This window comes from Nuphar pumila, chromosome 12, assembly GCF_984573655.1.
Source record: "Nuphar pumila chromosome 12, dmNupPumi1.hap1.1, whole genome shotgun sequence".
Classification (NCBI taxonomy): Eukaryota; Viridiplantae; Streptophyta; class Magnoliopsida; order Nymphaeales; family Nymphaeaceae; genus Nuphar; species Nuphar pumila.
Window position 1 is genome coordinate 9,608,897 of NC_143260.1, and position 19,734 is coordinate 9,628,630.

General features: G+C 36.9%; 1 protein-coding gene across 2 annotated transcripts in view; it reads left to right on the plus strand.

The window, feature by feature from the left end:
* The window catches only part of LOC149819933 (glycoside hydrolase family 2 protein), a 112,792-nt gene that overhangs the window by 58,119 nt on the left and 34,939 nt on the right, over positions 1 to 19,734 (plus strand). For both annotated transcript variants that reach the window (XM_089982613.1, XM_089982614.1), the window contains 8 exons: positions 2,826 to 3,032; positions 3,176 to 3,479; positions 3,565 to 3,724; positions 3,827 to 3,935; positions 16,237 to 16,372; positions 16,465 to 16,520; positions 16,605 to 16,904; positions 17,008 to 17,133. In XM_089982613.1, coding sequence (XP_089838739.1) covers positions 2,826 to 3,032; positions 3,176 to 3,479; positions 3,565 to 3,724; positions 3,827 to 3,935; positions 16,237 to 16,372; positions 16,465 to 16,520; positions 16,605 to 16,904; positions 17,008 to 17,133 — 1,398 coding nt within the window. The remainder of the gene's footprint in view (positions 1 to 2,825; positions 3,033 to 3,175; positions 3,480 to 3,564; positions 3,725 to 3,826; positions 3,936 to 16,236; positions 16,373 to 16,464; positions 16,521 to 16,604; positions 16,905 to 17,007; positions 17,134 to 19,734) is intronic.

Below are 19,734 nucleotides of genomic sequence, written 5' to 3' on the forward strand. Positions count from 1 at the left end.
GGTCTGGTATTACTGATGATAAGAAAGTTGACACTCCAGAAGTTGTTAATGTTAAAATGAAGATTGATGATGGAGAACTTCTTGCAGACCCTACTCCTTACAGACAGCTTGTCGGGGCACTTTCCTATCTATCCATTACCAGACCAGATATAGCACATGCTGTTCATACAGCAAGTCAATTTCAACATGCTCCTACTTCTGTTCATATGGGAGCAGTCATGCGTATTATCAGATACATCAAGTCCTCTCTTTCACGAGGACTTTTCTTATCTTCCTCCTCTTCTCTTGATTTAATTGCATATACTGATGCTGATTGGGGAGGTGATCCCAATAACAGACACTCAACCACTGGCTTTTGTGTCTTTTTAGGGGAATCATTAATCTCGTGGAGGTGTAAAAAGCAGCAGAAGGTATCTCTCTCATCCACCGAAGCTGAATACAGAGCCATGGCAACCACGACCATGGAAGTAGTTTGGCTCCGACGACTGCTTGCTGACATGGGAGTTGAAGCAACAAAGGCTTCACAAATGTGTTGTGACAACAAAAGTGCGATCTACATTGCCAGTAACAGAACATTCCACGAACGCACCAAACACATCGAAATGGATTGTCACTACGTCAGAGAGGAATATCTACACGGGATAATTGATCTGCCATATGTCACTTCAGAATATCAGTTAGCAGACTTCTTTACAAAGCCTCTCGCTGCTCCCCGATTTCACTTTCTCTTAGACAAACTTTCGCTCATTGTACCGTAAGTTTGAGGGGGAGTGTTAAAATGTAAAACTGTACATATATGTATATATAATAATATTATATTATTATATATATATATATAAATACATTTTTAATTTCTTTCTTTTCTGTATTTTTTTTCCTTTATTTTTATTTTTTTGTCTTTATGTCATCTAGTTCAGTTTGAACTAGAATGACTGTTGCTAGTCAAGTCCTGTCCAGACTTGACTAGCAATAGAGCTGTTGGACTGACACAGTCCAACAGCTCTTAATAGAGCTGTTGGACTGTGCCCAACAGCTCTATTGAGTCCTCTTTCAGCTGTGTATATAAAGGGGTGCAGCCCCTCTTGTATTTTACCCCAATGCTTCTTAAGCAATTGGTTTTTCATATCAATAAAGAATACATTTTTATTTTTATTTTGTTTCCAGTTATACCCTTTTTAAGGGTTATGCTTTAGTGTCATTCTTGACACTTGCTCTTGTTAATCAAAGCACGTGTTTCGAAGATCCCCATTTCATTTCATAGTTGAGAGAGTGATGGGTAGTTTAGGTATGTGTATGAGTATATTTTGTAGTGAGGTTGAATGTATTTTATATTTCGTATTAATGAAATTGTTTATTCTCAAACTCCTGTATTCTGCTTTTATTTTTGTCTTGTTCATATCGAAATGCATTGTGATATGGCATTTGGATTTCATTTGCCTAATAAGATTTAGTTTAATCTCTTTGGAGTATCTTGGGTTTCATGCCATTTTTGTGAGAATAGTCTCCCACATGAAGTGGGAGCTGCAGCGGGATGTCCAAGAGGCCTATGTGAAGAGGGAGACCCACATCAATTAGGAGTGCAACATGGTAGTCTCCCACATGAAGAGAGAGTCCAGCAAGAGATGTGTCCAGCCCACCAACCGTCCAAGAGTCCTATGAGCCTATGCTCTTTGAGTCCCAGCATAAAATGTAATCTAAGAGGAGTCTCCTAAGAAGGTGAGTCCTATTGGGCTTGTAACATGTTGATTATATAAGGAACCTCTTTCTCTCCCTTTGGAAAACGTTGAGAAAGAGAGAGAGATAGTTCACTGTGGATGTAGGTTTACCCCAAACAGATCCATGTAAAATCGTGAGCCATGTGGTGTGCATGTGTTTATGAGTATCTGGCTTTTACAATTCAATCCACTGGGAGTGAGACCTGCTTGCTGGCATGATGAAGGCTAGAATGTGGGAGTTCAAGTCACCATTGTGTGGACAAAGAATTTCTGGTCAGGTCTAAATAATGGGGAAAATGATAATAAACACAAACAATATATCAGTAAAATGGTAAAAGTAGCCTTGAGTCTATGCTAAATTACAAACATCCCATTGGCCAAGCTCTCAACTATGTTTTATAATTCATGCTTGAAGATGAGCGGAAATGGAGAAGGAAAGAACAAATAAGATTGACAGAAATGAGTGACAAATTTTCTCTTATAATAAATGCCATGGAAATAGTTTTCTGTGCAAAAAATTAAACCAGGACATAGTCACACATAAGTGTAAAATGATAAGTGGCGCATCCTAAATTTATCTGTTAACAGTCTCTACCTCTGTCTCTGAAAAAAAAGTCATTGGTTTATCCTTCCTGATAGCACAAAAGTTTTCTTCAATGCAAGAAGGTTTGCGTGTATAGGGCCATCTGATATTAAATGATTTACAACCATGCAATGACCTATTTATTCGCATCTGCAAAGGAAATTCAGGGGAGATTTTGTATGAGGGATTTCAATAACATCATAAAGTACTGGTAATAATAAATTAGCAATTATCGTGGGGGGCTATTAGACTTTTTGGATCCATTATGTGTCAGCGTACTTGATGCTAATTACTGTACCAAATTTGACAATGTTGATCTGATAATTACTGTAAATGGGTATAAGTTCTTTATAGCTGCTGTAAGGATGATTACGTTGTAGATCTCGTGTGTTTTGTTCTTTAATTCTGTGGGCTCTCAGTTTATTGTTCTTGATTAATGGCATGATTGTCAATACAATAAAGTGTTGGCATTTTATTGTGGTTGTGATGGTGCTTTATTTGATGTAATTCCTTATTCTTTTAATCAGCCCAATCTCTATATTCTAGTGATCATCCTCAAAGATTCCTCAGGACTAGTCATTGATTGCGAGTCTTGCCAAGTTGGCATTCGCCAAATATCCCAAGCCCCAAAGCAGCTACTTGTCAATGGAAATCCTGTAGTAATACGAGGAGTCAACAGGCATGAACATCATCCACGTTTGGGGAAAACAAATGTGGAGGCCTGCATGGTGAAGGTGATCAGTTTTTTTAAATATAATGTCTTTGATTGACATGGTTAATTTTATGTTTACAAATGATTTTTTTTCTTTAACATTTTAAGACTTCAGTTGGTTGGTTTTAACTTTTGTTGTATACCATCTTTTGTGATTGGTTTTAGGATTTGGTCTTGATGAAGCAAAACAACATTAATGCTGTTAGAAATAGTCATTACCCACAGCACACTCGATGGTATGAGTTGTGTGACTTATTTGGGATGTACATGATAGATGAAGCCAATATAGAGACACATGGATTTGACCTTTCTAGATGTGTAAAGCATCCCACCTTGGAGCCAATGTGGGCCCACTCTATGCTTGATAGAGTTATAGGAATGGTGGAGAGAGACAAGAACCATGCTTGCATCATCTTATGGTCTCTAGGAAATGAATCTGGATATGGACCTAACCATTCTGCTTCAGCTGGTAAATTATTGTTTTGTCATTCAGCATATTTATTTTGTTGCTTAAATGGAGAAGATTAGTGACAGTTTTTCTAATTCGACTGCAGGCTGGATCCGGGGAAGGGACTCCTCCAGGTTTTTGCATTATGAAGGAGGTGGGTCTAGAACACCATCAACAGACGTGGTATGCCCTATGTACATGCGTATGTGGGACATAATCAAGATTGCCAAGGACCCCACAGAAACCAGACCCCTGATCTTATGCGAGTATGCTTTTCTTCTGGATTAGTTTGTTCGAGATCCCAAGTGCATTGTTCTCTTCTCTGCTGCATGCTACACATTTTTCTTTTTCTTTTGGAAATGTTCCAGGTATTCTCATGCAATGGGAAATAGTAATGGGAACCTCAAAGAATATTGGGAAGCAATAGATACAACTCCTGGACTTCAGGGGGGGTTCATTTGGGATTGGGTGGATCAGGTAATATAACTTCTTTTACATACATGTCCAGATGAAAAAAAATATGTTGGTGTGGTTTTATACTAAATGGAATCTTATAGTTCCGAGTTGGAAGAAATATGCACTTTAATATCCTAATCCTGCAGTTTTAACCCAAGTGAAATGACTGAATATTTGTAATCAGTTAAAACATGTCAGTGATAGTGGCTTTTAGAGACCTCAAGAAGTATTCTAGTCTACCTGCTTATTGGAGGGTTCTTTGGACATTTGCCTAGAAACTGGTTTCTATCCATGTCTTTTGTGTTTCAAAATAGATGAGGTTGATATATCCTGATTTTGGATGCAATTCTTTATGTTTTTTTCTTAATTTCTGCAGCTGAACAACATTATTGATAAACATCCAGACTTTTTTGGTAAAAAATTCTGGTTATGAGGAATTATTGATTCTGCATTCTACTTAGCAGCTATAATCCCGGGGCAGGTCGTGTGGATGGTAGGATATGGATGCAAGAAATTTGGCATGTAATCATTGGGGATATATTTATATATATATGGGCCTATATTTGGTACTGTTCATAGTAGCATAGATAGTCACCGATATTGATGCTATTTTGAAAATATCCTGAGAAATTAAGGTAGTCGATAGGCGATATTTTGAAAATAGCGCGAAAATGAAAATATCGTGATATCATGATATTTTTGCAATTTTTTGAAAATTTTATTTTTATATATTTTAAGTTCAGTTTTTCTATTATTTTGTTTCTTTTTGTATTTTAAAAACTTGTTTCCTTATATTTTTTAAGAAAAATAATAGAAAACCCATTCTTTCTTACTATTATTTATATTTTTTCAATTTCTTAATCTTCCAAGATTTTCCACCTTTTGAAAAATCTCCTTGAGAAAAACCCTCGCTGAGAAATTACCTTGAACAATATAGGTGACTATGATGCCATACTATCAAGTTTAAGTCATAGACACTTGAAAAACTGGGTTCTAGATTGTCAGGCCCCTCTTCTTCATAAAGGAGGAACTCAAAGTACTGATTTTCCCTCTTCCAATCCCGTTAACATTTTTTTGGCCACTCCATTCCCACCCAGGGGCGAAGCCACATTGTGGGTAGGGTGGGCATGTGCCCACCCTGACCCAAAAAATTCCCCCAAAGGGTGGTAATGGGATGCCCACCCTAACAGGGAGTGCATGTGGGCAGTGCTCGGGTCAGGGTGGGCACTACTCGTGCTTGACCCAAAGGGGGCACTATAGCCCCATGACCCACCCCTCCCCGAGCCCGAGTAATCATGAGTCCCACCCCACTCTCTCTCTCTTGATTCTTTTTTGGCTCCCTCAACCCCACCTCTCTCTCTCTCTCTCTGGGCCCCCCTAGTGTCTATCCATAGTTACTGAGAGTAACTAAGGGCAATAGTATTGGTTGCTGTCTAGCATGCTATGAGTTCAGAGAAACCACCAGTTTGACTTTTAGTGTTGCCCACCAAGAAGTCCCCAACAAGGTGGTTGTGTTGGAGAAAGAGGGTTCATAACCCTCTAGAAATCTTCTTATACCCATTCTCTTTTTTATTTTCTGAAATGTTTAGACAAAGGGCTTTGTCCCTTGACAAATGTACTCAATTTCTATGGCTGGTAAATTTTTGTAGATTGTTCTGACAATTAAGAATAAACACCTATGGCATGCCAAATTTAGAGTTTAACGACTTAACTATTTACAGTATTTTGTTTTCCTTTAGTTTGCATATTCAAGTTAGCACCTTTGACAATTGGAAATCATCATTGGTCATTGGCATTTTGCAAACAGGTGACCATCATGATCCTACTTTGTTTGAGAAATTCAGTTCGGCTGTAAGATCACTTGGCTTTGAGCAGGGTCACCATGATCCTGCTTTATTTGTTTCTTCTTTTGCACTTGGGAAATGTATATTGCTTCTTTATATTGACGATATGATACTCACAGTAGATGGCATAAAGAAGGTTGAAGAAACAAAAAAGAAACTGGCTAACATGTTTGAGATGAAAGACATGGGACGCTTGAATTACTTTCTTGGTCTTGAGATAATGTACTCTCCAAAGGGATTGTACTTGTCTCAACATAAATATGCTACAAATTTGGTTGTGAAAGCAAGATTAGTTGACGCTTCAAAAAAATTTAATTCTCCCATGAAGGCTAATGTGAAGATGAATATTACATATGGAGTGGAGCTAGAAGATCCCGTAGTATATAGGCAATTAGTTGGGAGTTTTATATATTTGACTACATTCAGGCCATATATAACACATGTAGTTCATATAGTTAGTCAATTTATGAGGGCCTCCAGATCGATTCATTTGGCAGCTGTACTCAGGATCATCAGGCATGTCAAAGACTATGCACTATGACCTGTTTTTCTCGTCTTCATCAGGGAAATAGTTGAGAGCTTTTTCTGATGTTGATTTTGGAGGGTCCACTGGAGATCGACTTTCCACTATAGGGTTTTGTATTTTTCTTGGAAGGTCTTTGATCCCGTGGAAGAACAAGAAGTAGCAATGGGTTGCTTTGTCCACTGCAAAAGCTGAACACAAGCGATGACTCAAGTTGTTGAGATTATTTGGCTATGATGGTTATTGAAGGAATTAGGAATTCCATGTGATAAGAAAACTCAGCTATATTGTGACCTATGTCACATTGGTGCAGGTGTGGGTGTGGCGTAATTTAAAAAACTTTGGACAACACAGTCTGTGCACATCACAGTCACTGTGACAGTGCACAACACAATCACTGTGACAGTGCACAGCACAACTGTGACAGTGCACAACACAGTCACTGTGACTGTGCACTGTGTGCACAGCAGTGACTGAACAACACAGTCACTATGACTGTGCACAACAATGACTGCACAGTGTACAACAGTGACTGCACAACACAGCTGTGACAGTGCACAACACAACAGTGACTGTGACTGTGCACAACACAAATTTTTTTTTTTAAATTCTCAGACCAGATTTTTTTTTTAAAAAAAAATTCCAAAAAATAGACCAAAATGACCCTGAGTGTGTTGACTGCACCCAGGGCCGGGTTGACCGAGTCTGAGCCGCACCCGTGTCGGTGCGTGTCGACGCGGGTGCGTCGACCTTGGAGCAGAGTCCGTGTGACATAGATTGTGACAATATGAGTGCTATTCATATTGCCAAGGATCCAGAATTTCATGGGCACACTACACACATTGAAATAGATTGCCAGCTAAGTCACAGGGACTCGACAAAACAGATGCCGCACCTGCGTCGACGCGACGTGGCGTGGGTGCGCGTGCGGCACCGGGTGCAGTCAACACGACCCTGGGTGTGGTCAATGCACCCAGGGTCATTTTTGTCCACTTTTTGGCATTAAATTTTTTTCCCCGCTGAAAAGGAGGATTAGGGCAATTTTTTTTTTTGCCCCTAATCTCTCCTCTCCTCTCCCCCTCAGCTTGAGCACTCTCCTACCGACACCCCAGCTCCACCTCCTAGGCTCCTCTCCTTTCGCAGGTACGTACCCTCTCTCGCTCTCTTCTTATGTCGGCAGGGGAGGGGCCGAGCCCCCCCTCTCGCTCCCTCTGTTTTCAGCAGGTGAGGGGCCGAGCCCCCCCTTCCCTTCTCGCTCTCTTGTTGGCTCGACAGGGAAGGGGCCAAGCCCCCACCCCCCCTCCCCCCCTCTCGCTCTCTTTTTGGGTCGGCAGGGGAGGGGTGGAGCCCCTCCTTGTTTTCGGCACGTGAGGGGCCGAGCCCCCCCTCTCGCTCTCTTTTTGGGTCGGCAGGGGAGGGGTGGAGCCCCTCCCCCCTCTCGCTCTCTTGTTGGGTCGACAGGGGAGGGGCTGAGCCCCCTCTGCTCCCTCTTTTTTCGATAGGGGAGGGGCCGAGCCCCCCTCTCGTTCTCTTGTTGGATCGGCAGGGGAGGGGCTGAGCACCCCCTGCTCCCTCTGTTTTTGGTAGGGGAGGGACTGAGCCCCTCCCTGTTTTTGGCAGGGCAGGGGCCGAGCCCCCCACCCTGCTCCCTTTGATTTCAGGGGAGGGACCGAGCCCCCCCTCTCGCTCTCTTGTTGGGTCGACAAGGGAGGGGCTGAGCCCCCCATGCTCCCTCTGTTTTTGGCAGGGGAGGGGCCGAGCCCCCCCCCCCCCCTCTCACTCTCTTGTTGGGTCGGCAGGGGAGGGGCTGAGCCCCCCCTGCTCCCTCTGTTTTCGGCAGGGGAGGGGGTCGAGTATAATTGATTTGAAATTTTGAATGTATTTTTTTTTGTGTTTTCAGGATAAAAATGATGGATAAAGGGAAAGGACTTGCGTCATCCTCATCCCAACATGTGAGTTCTGCTGATAGTTGCAGTGGGATTGATGATATGGGCCCACTATGGGTACATGTAGATAAACTTGCAAAAACTTGAGAAGGAGGTGGTGAAAATAAGAGATTTCGATGCAAGCTCTGCGAAAGAGATTTTGTTGGGTCTTACACAAGAGTGAATGCTCATTTGTTGAAGATACCAGGACATGACATCTCAGCATGCAGAAAAGTTGATGAGGCAATGCGAAGACAATACAAGAAAACACAAGATGAATATGAGAAGCGAAAGGCAATGGTCGATTCTTGTGCAGTTAGTGTGCCATTTGCAAGCTACCAAGAAGATGCTGAAAAAAAAGAAAAGTCAATATAGGAGGTAGATGAACGATACAAGCAACATTCAATACATATGGAAGAGAAGAATTGAATAGAAAAGTTGAGAGGTATTTTTATTCTGGTTCACTCCCATTTAATGCGGCTAGAAATCCTTATTGGAAGGATTTAGTAACATCCTTGGCAAATTGTAATTTAAGTGGTTATGTGCCTCCAAGTTCAGAAAAAATACGAACCACACTTCTTGCAGAAGAGAGGGCAAATGTGGATAGGTTGCTAGAGATTAAAAAATATTCATGGGTGCAAAATGGAGTTTCTATTGTGTCTGATGGATGAACAGATATTCAAAGGCGTCCACTGATCAATTTCATTGCTTGTTCGCTTAGTGACCAAATATTCTTGAAAGCAGTTGATGCATCTGGGGAATATAAAAATGCAGAGTATTTGAAGGGATTGTTTATAGAAGTCATAAAAGAAGTGAGTGATCAGAAAGTGGTACAAATCTTTACAGACAACGCTCCAGTTTGTAAAAGTGCAGCGTTGAGTTTGGAGAGTGAGTACCCTCATATTTTTTGGACTCCTTGTGTAGCACACAGCTTAAATTTGGCCCTAAAGAGCATTTGCAACCCCAAAGAAGAAGAAAATTCACAAGCATATGCTTTATGTTCATGGATTGAAGATTTAGAAAGAAATGTCAAAAGCATTAGGAATTTTGTTGTTAACCACCATCGTGCTAATACTATATTTAATAGGCATTCTGACTTGAAATTGTTGAAGGTCGTTGAAACACGTTTTGCGTCCATCATTGTGATGGTGAAGATGATTAAAAGAGTGAAGAATGCTTTGATTAACATAGTGACTGATGAAAATTGGACATTCTATCGTGCTAATGATGATATCAAGACTCAAGAAATTAAAAAATTCATTCTTGATGATGAGTTTTGGGACAATAGTATACTTCCTTCAATTTACGTAACCTATTTGGGAAATGTTAAGAGAAATTGATAAGGATGAGCCCATGCTTCACAGAGTTTATGAAATGTGGGATAATATGATTTAAAAAATACAAGCTATAGTTTTCAAGCATGAAGAAAAAAAAGCCTGCATTGGATGATTCAGATTTTTTTAATCATATTCATTCAATTTTAGTCAGAAGATGAGATAAGAGCAACATTCCTTTGCATTGCATGACACATTCTCTTAATCCAAAATATTATGCAAATAAGTGGCGGGTTGGTGGTATTGGTCGTGTCCCTCCAAATTTAGACCCAGAGCTATCAAGACATAGAAATATGTGTATGACAAGAGTTTTTCCAGAAGCATATCTTCTACATCAAGTCACACAAGAGTTTGAAAAATTTTCATCTTAGAGATTATATGAACCGACATTATCCGCGAGAGAAGAAGATAATATAGATCCTATCACATGGTGGTCAACATTTGGATCAGAAACACCTATTCTCCAACGTCTTACATTAAGATTGCTATCACAGTCTGCTAGTTCATCTTGTTGTGAAAGAAATTAGAGCACATATTCTAAAATCCACAACATGAAGAGAAACAAACTCACCAGCAAGCGTGCAGAGGATTTAATATATGTTCATTCAAATCTTCGATTACTTTCGCGAACCAATGATGAATACATGTATTAATTTGCTCTCTTAGTTATTTGATTCTTTCTTAGTTTTTCATTTAAATATACTTGTATTGTATTTAACATTTTCAAATTGGGTTTGTAACGCATACAAGAAAAATTCAAATTTTGGGATGTAAACCCAGAAGAGTGTGACTTCGAGGGAGAGCATGATTTCAACATAACAAACATGAAACCCAGTATTCCTTCTAATGATGCATTTGATGATGAAGAAGAAAATTATTAAGATCAATTACTTCATCAGGATATACTTTGGTATGTAATTTAGTTCTTTTCTGCTTTACTTATTTGATTGATATTTAGGTTGATTTATGTAATTGCTTTACTTATTTGATTGATATTTAAGTTTATATATTGCATGCATGATGAATGATATTATGACAATGTTAACTGTTAAAACTTCAAATTTACATTTTTGCCCCTGCCGCACCCCTGCACTCGGTTTTTTTGGAAGTGCCGAATCCCCGCACTCGCACCCGCACCCATGTGACATAGATTGCCAGTATACAAGAAGGGCTTATGAAGATGGAATTATAGCTTTGGAGCATGTCAGCTCAAGGAATCAAATAGCAGTAGATGTGTTTACAAAAAAGTCTTTCTCCTTTGCATTTCAGTTCTTTCCTTTCCAAACTTGGAATAATTCCCTAACATCTTTCCAAGTTTGAAGGGGAGTATTGAAAGTATATGTAATATAAAGTAGTATAAATATGTGTAAAGTAAGTTTATAATGTTATTATGTGCATTCCCTATAGTGAAGGGGGTATACTTGTCTTTTATCTTTTCTTTTGATGTACTCTAAAGGGGTCAACCCTTTTTAATAAGTGAGTTCTCTCATAACTTAGAATGACAATGAAATAGGTAACTGGTTTCTCTCATTTTTCTCTCTTGTTCTTGCATCTTCATCTTCATGTTTTCTCAGTGGTTACTATGCTTTTTTCATTATTTTCATTGTGAAGTCAGTATCTGAGTAATTGCTAATTAGTGTGTGGGTATGACAATGGTGTTAAAATATGTGTACTCGTACACATATATGTATGTTGAAATATAATCCTTAAATGTACATATATATATAAAGATACGTATACATATCTCTATTTATATATATAAATATATATTTTCTCTTCCTAAAATACCCTCAAGGGTATTCTTGTAATTTATCATTTTACGCATATTCCAATTGGAATATGCATTGTAATATTTCTTTTATTTTCTGTTTTTTTGTTTTTCGTACCATATTGGGGGGCTCCCAATAGAGACGTTGGGAGCCCCCAACGGTCACAAATGTGACCGTTGGGGGCTCTCCAACGTCTCCTTTGGGAGCCCCCAAGGTGGTCCCTTTGAGAGTGTATAAATAGGGGCTCTCCCCTTTGTATTTTTCACTTCAAGAAGGAGCTTTTGCTCCATTGTAATGGGTGTTACACCCTTTTCTCTTCAATAATATTAACTTATGCCTTATAGGCATTTTGCCCCTTTTGTGGGTTATGTGTTAGCACATTATGTGCTTGTGTTGTTCCCTTTAGTGGGTATATTCACACTTCATGTGCACGTGCATTGGTTCATTATTGAACCTAATGCATTAAAAGTCATTTCATTACATGGTATCAGAGCGAGGTTACGATGGGGTTGTCTTTTGGTGCCACGGAAAGCGTGGTGCTCAAGAAATGACGAAGTATTCATTGTTCCTCTCTTTTTTTAGAAGTTTTCGGTATGTATCTCTTTTCTTAACATATTATGCATTATGAAACTATTTTTCTTGCACATTTAGTGTTTTTAGTTGAATCATTTCCTTTCACATTTCGCATGTTCGTATATTTTAAAATATCTCCTTTTTAAATTTGGTGAACTTGTTTATTGTCCAAATATATAATTCTTGGTTATATATTAATCGATTCCTCATCACATATAATAGTAATTTATGTTTTGCAAAATTGTTTTTCAATTATGTGAGATTTATGATTTTTTCATAAGAATTTCGTGATTAACATATAAGTTAACTTTTTATATATGATTTCTTGCTAAATTAATGATCTTTGCTTAAAAACTCTTGTGTATGATTTTTAGTGCATGTTTTTTGTGAAAAACAAAAAAAAAGTATATATATATATATATTTTGTACGAGAATTTCTCACATCTAAATCTTTGTGGTTTACTTTTTTATGAACCCTAAGTAGTTCTTGTTAATGATAAATATTTATGAACTCCTAAAAGTCTCTCAATGGTTTTGGTTTATTTAAAGAATTTTGAAAAATTGTTTTTTTGATAAATATGTTGTATGAACCATTGTGTTCATTAGGAAAGATCCTTTAAAAAATCTTCTCACACTATATAGAATGCGTAGTGTATCTATTGCATCCTTTGGTATAAAAGATTTCATTAATTTTTGATTTTTCTTCTAATGATGCAACTTTATAAACATGTTTGTTTGTATTTTTCACATAAGGTTTCAAAACCTCTTGATTGTATCTCTAAGGGTGCCTACATTGACCATAATATGGTCTTCTTTGTCTTAAATTGCATTTATCATGCATATAATTGCATAATTAAAGCTTGAGAGTCTCAAGCATTTGCTTTCATTTTATGAAATACATGCATTATTGCATGTTTATTATTTATACGGTTTTTGCGTATTTTGTTCAAGTGTTGTGAGAGTGCTTTCGTGCACTTCTTTTATAAAGTATTTATGCTTGTATGCGTATTGTCTCTTCGTAGACATTTTTACATTGTGGAGCTTTTGTGCACATTTCTTTTGGTGAGAGTGTAATGAATTTAGATATTGATTCTTTTGTCGAATCATTATAAAACTTTGTAAGTGCTTATGGCACTTTGTAAGTTTCCGCATATCTCATCACAATCAAAGAATATTAAAATTTGTTGTATGGGATTTAATCTCAATTCTATAAATTTTCAAGTATTTTTTGAATATCTTTTTCTTGGATATTGTGTTAAAGCTCTCTTTGTGAACCATTACGGTTCTTGTGATGTCTTTGTTAAAAGCTTGATTATCTTCTCTTGATTATCCCAAGATGATTTCTTTATGTCATTATGTTTGTTGAAAAGGTATTTTTGCCTTTTATGGCACTTATTTTATCCATCACAAGTTGTTATATGATGCATCAATCCTTTTATGGCCTTATTGTTATATTAGAGATGGTTGTTGAGGTGAGTTATGGGCACCTTATGTCATTTTAGATTGTCCACTTGCCATATTAAAGATGGTTGTTGAGGTGAGTTATGGGCACCTTGGGGACTTTAAAATGATTTGTTCTATGATCTCTAATTATGAGTGTGTCACTCGTTTTTTCTCTTTTGGCCATTGATCTAGTGGATGCTCTCATTTATATGTAAATATGATGGATATATGAAACCTTAAATGTTTTAAGGTATATTAAAATCAAGGTTTTTGGGATTATTGAATCTTATGAGTGCATTTGCACATTTGTGATTTCGTGTTTTGTGCACAAGTGTTCCAAGTGTTCTTGGTGTGTGTATATTCACACATTTATTCCAAAATGTTATTGTTATGGGTATTCTTTTTAAAAGGAATATTATTTTATTGATTCAAGGTTTTATTTATATGTTCGTCATTACAAGTTTTATTGCCTCAAAAGTCTTCTCCTTTTATGCCCCTTATCTAAGTGTCATCATATGTAGACAAGACATTATTACACCTTTGTGTGTTGGTAGCCCTTTGTTGACTTTTGTTCTCTTGGTCTAGTAGCTTAATACACTTGTCTTGAGTGTTATTATATGTAGACAAGGCACGTTGATTCACACCATGGTGTGTGATTTTAGTCCATGTTCTAGTTGCTGCAATGTATGCCCATGGTTGACTTCTTTCACTCATTTCAAGTGCCATTTTATGTAGACAAGAGATGTATTGTGTTTTAGCCTATGGTTGGCTTGATACTCTTGTTGTAGTAGCTCAACATACTTGTTTTTGAGTGTCTTTTTACATAGACAAGAGATGCTTTTGGTCCATGTTGGCATGTATTCTCTTGTTCTTGTCGTTGATACACTCATTTCAAGTATTATTACATGTAGACAAGAGGTATTTTTACACACCTTTGTGTGTGTCTTTTGGCCTTTAATGGCATTATGGTTATGTTCTTGTTCTAATAGCTTATACACTTGATTTGTAGGTTTTGGAGGACTAATGAGGTACTTGCTTGTAGTGGATGAACTACTATTGAAAATTGCAAAATTTCATTCATAACTTGTGTTTTTAGATACAAGTGAATCATATCTATGATATGTTTTTAAATCAAATTAATATTTTAGCATTTAATCTATATATTAAGTGCTTACAGTTTTTCGGCCACTTTTGTATTTGATATGCAAAATGAGTCTTTTGTCTCAAATGATATTTATTCTTGAATCTTGGGTGAATGTTTTAATATACTTAGTCAAATCATGCTTCTTATATATGACATTTGTTTGACATAGATCTTCTCCCTAAAGATGTGAAAAACTCTATTATTGATCTATGCGTGTTAAATATACCTTTATAAAGCCCCTCTTATTGAAGTTCATATTCGTCATGCCTTTGGACATTTGTATCCGTGTTCATTTTGACTAAAGTATGTTTGGAGCATGTTCATTAATGATTTCTTTAAGTGTTAATTCATTTTATGATAGTATATGCATATGTTCATTATGGCCTTTTAGGCCCTCATTCAATAAAGCATATGTAGCTTATGCCTCTTCGTAGGCTTATTATAGTGTCCCTTAGTGGATCATTTTGTTATTCCCTATTATGGGGTTGTGTTTGTCCAATGTTGGGCCTTATGAATGCATTATGCATTTTTTGCAATTCGTTTCCGCTCACTATTTAACATGATATATGATTTTGAAACCTTGGTTTTCTAAATTTTCTTTTCATGCTAAAGTAATTATCCTATCATGTGCTTCAAATTTCTATGCATAAGTTATAATTTTGCACCTTGTTAGGAATGTTCCATTTCAGTAAAGTGCAAAGATATTTTTTACATGTTCTTTGTTGTTATTCCACAGGATCTTGGAGAAGTACCCTGGATGGATCGGGAAATGTGTTCACCATTAGAAGGCAATTGGAGGAAGGCATTTACAAGTTTCAATAGCATCCTTACCGAAGCCTCTTGGAATCTTGCGACCTTTTTCAATCTTTTCGTTTCCCCGCAAAGATTGAGGGGGGGTGTTAAAATATGTGTACTCGTACACATATGTATGTTGAAATATAATCCTTAAATGTACATATATATATACATATATTTATATATATATATAAAGATACGTATACATATATATATATACGTATCTCTATTTATATATATATATATATATATATAAATATATATATTTTCTCTTCCTAAAATACCCTCAAGGGTATTCTTGTAATTTGTCATTTTACGCATATTTCAATTGGAATATGCATTGTAATATTTCTTTTATTTTCTGTTTTTTATTTTTTGTTTTTGGTTTTTCGTACCATATTGGGGGCCTCCCAATAGAGACGTTGGGAGCCCCCAACAGTCACAAATGTGACCGTTGGGGGCTCCCAACGTCTCTATTGGGAGGCCCCAAGGTGGTCCCTTTGAGAGTGTATAAATAGGGGCTCTCCCCTTTGTATTTTCCACTTCAAGGAGCTTTTGCTCCATTGTAATGGGTGTTACACTCTTTTCTCTTCAATAATATTAACTTATGCCTTTTAGGCATTTTGCCCCTTTTGTGGGTTATGTGTTAGCACATTATGTGCTTGTGTTGTTCCCTTTAGTGGGTATATTCGCACTTCATGTGCATGTGCATTGGTTCATTATTGAACCTAATGTATTCAAAGCCATTTCATTACATTGCTAAGTAGATATGAGTTTTTTCCCTCCACAAATTGCCTTCTCTTTTTTCATTTGAGACTCTAGTTATGTGTCACCTTTGCAGCAAAGCAATCCATATGGTATCTTAACAATTTAAACTTTGTCAACCAACAGGGCTCTTTATGGTCATCTCTTAAGTACCTTGGAATATGTATGCATGTTGGGAAAATGAACATAGTTCTTGCTTTGATACAGGGGCTACTGAAGCAAGGTGTAGATGGGACTAAGCACTGGGCTTATGGAGGTGACTTTGGTGATAATCCTAATGATCTAAACTTCTGTTTGAATGGTTTGACATGGCCAGACCGAACTCCTCATCCTGCACTAAATGGTAACCTGATGTCTAGGGTTATTACATTATGCCACTATTTCTTTTTCCTTATCATATGGATGTATACTGACTGTTTGAACAATATTCTCCAGAGGTCAAGTATGTATATCAACCAATAAAGATTATGTTAATGGGCCATGTGCTCAAGGTACTTTGGTATTCGACAGTGAATGATAATTTTGTTACAGTAAGGTCCTAAAATGTGTTTCTGTTCAAATGTTCTATTCTGCAGATAACAAATGCACAATTTTTTGAGGCAACAGAAAATATTGAATTTAGTTGGACACTTATTGGAGATGGATGCTGTCTGGGTTCTGGGATACTCTCTTTCCCTGTAATTCAACCTCAGAGCAGCCTTGATATTCCATGGGAATCATCTCCTTGGTATCATCTGTGGGAAATGTCATCTGCAGCAGAAGCTTTTCTAACAATAACTGCTAAGCTCATACATGCAACAAGATGGGCACAAGATGGGCATGTTCTTGCCTCCAGACAGCTTGCTGTCCTTGTTGCTAAGTCACCTTCTCCATCTGTATGTTTTTCCCTTGAGGCTAATGCCTACAAATGCATGTGATGTCTATCATCAAGTCTTTGCTTATTCTTTCAATTGCCCGCCCTTGTTATGTCCTCCGCAGGTCATTGATTTAACTGAAGATACTACAATTCAAGGTGAATGCATTGGTGAAAATATCAGAATAAGCAAACAGGATTTTTGGGAGTTCAATATCAACTCAAGAACAGGAATCATTGATAGTTGGATGGTAAGTTTCTGTTTATAAATTTCTTTTCCTGTGTCCATCACGGCAGATCTCATAGCCATTACTATATTTTGCAGAATATATCAATATGGGTTTTTTATGTGTTTAAAGTTTAAACATGGTTATTTTTCTGGTTTTTGTTCACAAGGAACTTAATTGGAACAAATCAGAGATCCTTTGTCCTGCTAACTGACCTATTTCAATCCTCATTTATTTAAATTTGCATATTTATGGTGGAGACATATAGGCAGGAAGGGAAGGGAATTCCAATATTCATGAAGTGGAATAAGTTGAAGAACATTACATTCTTGAAACATAATTTACTTCATTCATTGACTATCATAAATATAAGTGGGTAATTGCAGGCCGTAGTACTTTCTCTACTAAGTAGTTATTATTAAAAGTTAGGTTGAAATTATTAAGAACAAGAAATATCATTTTATGGTTAAGGATCATATAAAGATTCCATTGTTCGAAAAAACTTTTTTTTTTAGTTTTTTAGTCTTTTCTGCTATTTTTGGTTCTTCTATTGTTGGGAGCAGTTCTGTCCATCTTTGTGTGATTTTTCTATGTGCATGTATCATCAACCTGTTAAAATATATGTATGGTTATAATATATATATGTGTGTGTTTATATATATATATATATCTTATGTTTTTGTAATATATATCTATACATATATATTTCACATATATATGTATACTTATGTATATTTTTATTTCTGTCTTTTGTAATGCCCACTAGGGGCAATTTAGTCTTTTTGTACCTATGTAATTAGTCATGTCCACTAGGGACATTTTTGGGTTTTACTTATTATTTTCTTTCTTTTCTTTTTCCTTATTGACCAAGGGAAAAAGGTCCACCCCTTTAGAGTCGTTGGGACTCTCCCCAGTGACTATGGGAGCTCCCCTTGGTCCCCATAGTTATATACATGGGGGTCTTTGGCCCCCCATTCCTTAATGCTTTTTCAAGCATTTCAATACATTGTTCTTTATATTTTTAGTTCTCTCTTCTTATATTGTGAGTGTTTGGTGATTTGCCCTTTGTGGCTTATTGTATTGTGCCATTAGTGGCATTTTATTTATGTGTTTGTGCCTTCTTGTAGTCACCTTGTGATATTGTTCTTGACCCTTGTGTTTCATTACATGGTATCATTACCCCTAGGCGTTTGATACTCTTGGATCTCACTTTTATATTGTTTTTAGTGTGTTTGAGTTTCACACACTTGTTATTTTTTTCTTTTCTTCCTCTCTTCCGTAATGGCCGATAAAGATGCAAAGATTGATCTCTTATTCAAATTGATTGAAACAAATTATAGAACGTGGGTGGCCGCTATAAAAAACAGCCTCAAAAGAAAGAAACTTTGGAGATAGGTATGTGGCACGGTTCTGAAACCTCAATTAAAGTTCACCAAGAAGGAAAGAGATGAAGAAAAAGCCGTGGATGATGAAAAAAAGCCACAAAGTCCATTCAAGAATACCAATCCTATATGGGATGGACTTGCTCTCCTTGAACCTCAATGGGAAGGAAGTGCTATTGCCATGAGGCAAGAGCTAATGGAGAAAGAGAGATTTTTTTCAATTCATTCATGGGTTTCGACCCAAATTTGAGCAACTAAGAGGATCCCTACTTCATAGGGCCTCAACCTCTCTTAGTGAAATTCTTGCTGATCTATGCTAAGAAGAAACTCGCTTGGCTCTAAGAAAAGAAGTTAATGAAGTTCATGTGATATCTAAACCGGGCAATAATATGAGAACATATAAATCTCCTCATTTTCGAAAAAATAACTATAATAACAATGGAGGAAGAAAAATTGTCTTTTTTGTAATTATCAAACCCAATTGTCCTAAGTTTAAAAGAAAAGTGGTTTCCGTTGGAGATAATCCAAGTAATACAAATGAAGAACCAAAAAGGGATGTTGACATCAAAGACTCCATTGCTTAACTTTCGGAAGCACTTCAACAATTTATGAGGAACAATTCTTCCATACCTTCTACTTTCAGTGTTGCGGTTTCATCAATTCCTGGTATGTCTTCTTGGATTCTTGATTCGGGTGCTTCATTTTATATGACTCCAAATGCATCTCTTTTATCCGAACCAAGCATTAACTCTTTTAAATCATTTGTTTCTACGACCGATGATACATCCTTAGATGTTAAAAGAATAAAAAACCTTGAAAATTTTTTGAGCAAAGACAAAATTTTATGTTTCAAAACTTAATTTAAATGTTTTTTTGGTTTCTCAAATATCCGATCTCGGTTGTAGTATATCTTTTTCATCTACAAATGGACATGTGCAAGATCTTCGGTCCGGAAAGCAAATTGGGCAAGGCCATAGAAGAGGAGACCTATATTTTATAGATTTTTTGTATTTACCATCTAAATCTTTTTGTAATCATGTTTAATCTAAAGATGTTATCACTTGGCACCAAAGGTTTGGTCATTCTAGTGTCTTTAAGTTGTATATTTTCTTAGAGAAATTTTGTATTGAAAAGAAATTTACATGCAATGATTGTATTCTTGAAAAAATGCGTTCTCCCTTTTCAACATATCAACTTCATTTCCAAAAGACCTTTTGAGCTAGTGCATTCGGATGTATGGGGC